At 33.4% G+C, this 3,700-nt stretch overlaps 1 protein-coding gene across 1 annotated transcript in view; it reads left to right on the plus strand.

The window, feature by feature from the left end:
* Positions 1-3,700, plus strand: part of LOC109292445 (translocating chain-associated membrane protein 1-like 1) — a 47,651-nt gene that overhangs the window by 31,055 nt on the left and 12,896 nt on the right. Inside the window, exons 2-5 of the mRNA XM_019509877.1 lie at positions 440-500; positions 2,518-2,636; positions 3,291-3,407; positions 3,500-3,558. Of these exons, the coding sequence (XP_019365422.1) occupies positions 440-500; positions 2,518-2,636; positions 3,291-3,407; positions 3,500-3,558 (356 nt within the window). The remainder of the gene's footprint in view (positions 1-439; positions 501-2,517; positions 2,637-3,290; positions 3,408-3,499; positions 3,559-3,700) is intronic.

Genomic DNA, 3,700 nt, shown 5'->3' on the forward strand with positions numbered 1-3,700 from the left:
AACCTTGTTTGAAGGAGGGGGATTACTGAAGTAGAAATCGCGGTAAATGTCTTAAGCAAAAACTGCAGGCAGACATTAATTCACCCTAACTTTATTATGTTAGTAATAGCTTCAGATATTTGGAGATATGAAACAAAAAACAGTTGGGACCTGTTCTAACTTCCTTTGGGTTCGTTCCAGATGCTTTAATTTTGCAGGTGAAGGATTTCTGCCCTATACTTACTGATATATAAATACATTGTTTTACATTACTTCTATAAGAAACTATTTTACTTGACATTTATCCTTTATTTGACTTGGTCCTTTTTTCCAGACTTAATCTGAAGGGAAATATTTAGCTGTATCTATACTATAATATTAGTTTTGTGTGTCTATATGTATTAAAATTGAGCGTATTTTAAAGAAGTTGATAACCCCTTTTTTTCACTTTTTTTCACAGGTCACAGCCAAGTATGTCATCATCTTTATTACTGTGCAGTACAATGTTACCTATGCTACTGGTAAGACTAAAGCAAATTCATCGTTATTTATATACTGTATAAGAATCATCTATAGAAAGTACAATTATAAGTAAAATAGTCCAATTTCCATTAACTAATTTCACCTGCATATTAGAATAAGTTTCTGAGATTCTCAGTGTTCTCACCATTATAATATCTGGGCTGCCAGATCTTCAGTAGTGACTTACATTTATTGCTTCAGTTTTTCCCCCATAATGAGTACCTTTCCTGGGCCACACCTTAACTTGAAGAAAGGTGTCCCTTCTCCTTTTTTTAACAACTTTCTGGTTTTCATATCAAGTAGCAGGATATCTTAGAACCCTGCAGTTGGTTAATCATGTTGTCTTATATTTTCACTAGTGGTTTTTATGTATCTTTATGTTTAGATATCAAGTCTTCATGAAAGATAGTTAAAATAGGTAGATTCCATATATGGTTTAACATACTAGAGATCTGGATCATATATTTCCCATTTTGTTTCCCAACAGATAGCTGTTAAATTAACAATTTCAATTTGTAATTTTAAACTTAGTTTAAAATTAGTTTAATGTACTATATCTGTTCTTGAGTTTTTTCCCTACCCATATTGTTATCCCTTAATTGCATTGTGTATACTGAGAGAGTGAGTGTAGGTATCTGTCTGTCTGTCTGTCTCTCTCTGTCTTTTTGTTTAATCTGAAAGACCCATACAAACAGGAATCAAAACCATAACTTGAAATGGAAATGTAAAGAAAAAATCGTCCCACACTCTGACCTTTGCAGTTTTGTCTCTAAAGTATTAAATGTAAAAGTAATAAGGAACTAAATTTTAGAGAGGTGTATGAGACTTATTCATTTACTGGTATTTGTGTACTAAATCAATATATTCAACAATGCAGTGTCTCTGATACAGTCCTTTGTACATCATATCCTACAACTACATAAAAATATTGAAAATGTTAGTACTCAAAATTAAACACTCTGAAAGTTAGAAAATGTTAGACTTAATTTGGCACCAATGTACATTGGTAGACAGCATCTAATTATATAATTTGGTGCTGCTTTATTTCTTGAGGACTGCTGCTACTTCATTCAGTAAATGATAGACCATTTATTATTCCTTTTGATCTTCATGTAGTGTGCAGCACTCAGCTTCCTTTAACCCAAAATAACCAAGCCCAGGTGAAAGCAAAATTATTTATATTCTTATGAACATTTCTCTGCACTTCATAAATATTAATTAATTCATTTTCATGGCATTCTGTAAGAAAAGTTGATAATACGTTACAGGTGAGCAACTGAAGCACCAGGAAATTAGGGCAAAAACTGTCAAGAGTCTGCTCATTTTAGGTGCTCGTCTTGAGACAACTAGGGTCTGATTTTTTTTTTTTCTTTATTTTTTTAATTGCTTTCTCCATCTAGAGTTATTGGTTGTCTCTGTATAATATAACCTCAGCACTTTCCTACAATGTTTTCATGTTTTTTTGTTTTTGTTTGGAACACTTCATAATTTTTTAACATGTGCTTGTGGTGTGTGGTGATATTTTCTGTTTCCTCTTCAGAACCTTACATATAATTTATAGGAACAACTTAATAGTTCTGAAAGTGTCAATAATAGCCTATAAATATGTAGGACTGTTTTTAAGAGGAAGAGTAAATTATGCAGCTGAACTATAAGATTCATCCATTTAAGGTACTGTCCTTTCTAAATACAGAGACTTTCTGGGTTTCTACTTGGAACATATTTTTTCTGTGGGCCAGGTCAAAAGGGATTGATAGAGGCTGACACAATGGATTCAGTATTTTCCTTCCTGATTTATGATCATAGCTTTGTTTATATTGGAGGAAGAGATGCCTCCAAGTTGTTTGAGGGGGCACCAACATGCCAATAGCAGGAGAATTTCAAGTTTGTACTATATACCTTCAGAGAACTAGTAAGATAGATACCCATTCTTCTACACAAATTTCTTCTTCAAAAATAAATGTGCTCCATTCAAATAGATATTTTGCAATAATTATAAGCCTTTTGTATTTTCAGATGATAAGAGTGAACTTGTTCATTTCTATGAGTATGGTCCAAAAGATATTGCCACTATCTTCTTCTACATGCTAATTGCCATTATTCTTCATGCTGTGATCCAAGAATACATACTAGATGTAAGTTTATATTATTGGGATAGAATTTTCTGTTACACTTTTTTGTACTTTAGTGTAATAATTCTTATGTTTATTAATAACAGCATTTGTGCAAATCATGATACACTAAATAGGGTTTTAGTTTTGTATTTACACATCATATGTTGGTTGCCTGTTGTACACTTCTAGTTGTTCATTTTCTGTCTCTTCAGCAAATAACTTCTCAAATGTTGTGACTTGTATAACATCATCAACCACTAAATCTGATTTTACGCTGTTGGAGAATTCATGTTAGGTCTTCGTTACCCTGAAATATCAGGTATAAAGTACTTGGGTCCTGGTCAGATAACCACTAAATGAGATCAGCAGCATCAGATATTAGGAATTAAGCTATGGCCCTGATCCTGGAAAACATGCATGTACATGACTTTGTACATCTTATGTTGGCTTCTTTGTGACTTGCTGCAAGAGTAAAGTTAATTGCACGTGCACATTTTTGCAGGACCAGGGCCTAAAACATGAAGAGGTTGTTATTGCATTAGGAATGGAAGATCATGGAGGTAAGGGAAGCCTAACTAAAGGCTAAAGGGCTTGCTTTTCCTTCTGTCGGCAGCAATAAATACAAAATGTTGATCCGTTTCCTCTGTAATCTTTAAAATGGTTTCTTGATTTCAGAAAATTAACAGACGTCTCCATCTGTCAAAAACAAAGCACAGCAAATTCAATGAATCGGGACAGCTAGCATTTTTCTATTTGTTTTCATTTACCTGGGGAGCAAGTATTTTGACTGCAGTAAGTAAGTCAAATTGTTTGAATATTCTGTATTTATTTAAAAAGCCTCTAAGATGTTATAGAAATTCTAAAATAGCTATATTCCTTTTTAGGAGGAATTCATGACAAACCCTACTTTGCTGTGGAAAGAATATCCCCATTCTCGCATGCTGTAAGTGTTTTATTAAAATGAAAAATGAATCCCCATGACATTTGCTCTTTCTAGCTGCTCAAAAACAGACCACCACAACGTTCTGATGGTACAGAGACTCTCTCTCTCTCTCTCTCTCTCTCTCTCTCTCTCTCTCTCTCTC

The sequence above is a fragment of the Gavialis gangeticus genome, unplaced genomic scaffold (genome assembly GCF_001723915.1).
Source record: "Gavialis gangeticus isolate Ggan-Ray unplaced genomic scaffold, GavGan_comp1, whole genome shotgun sequence".
NCBI lineage: Eukaryota > Metazoa > Chordata > Crocodylia > Gavialidae > Gavialis > Gavialis gangeticus.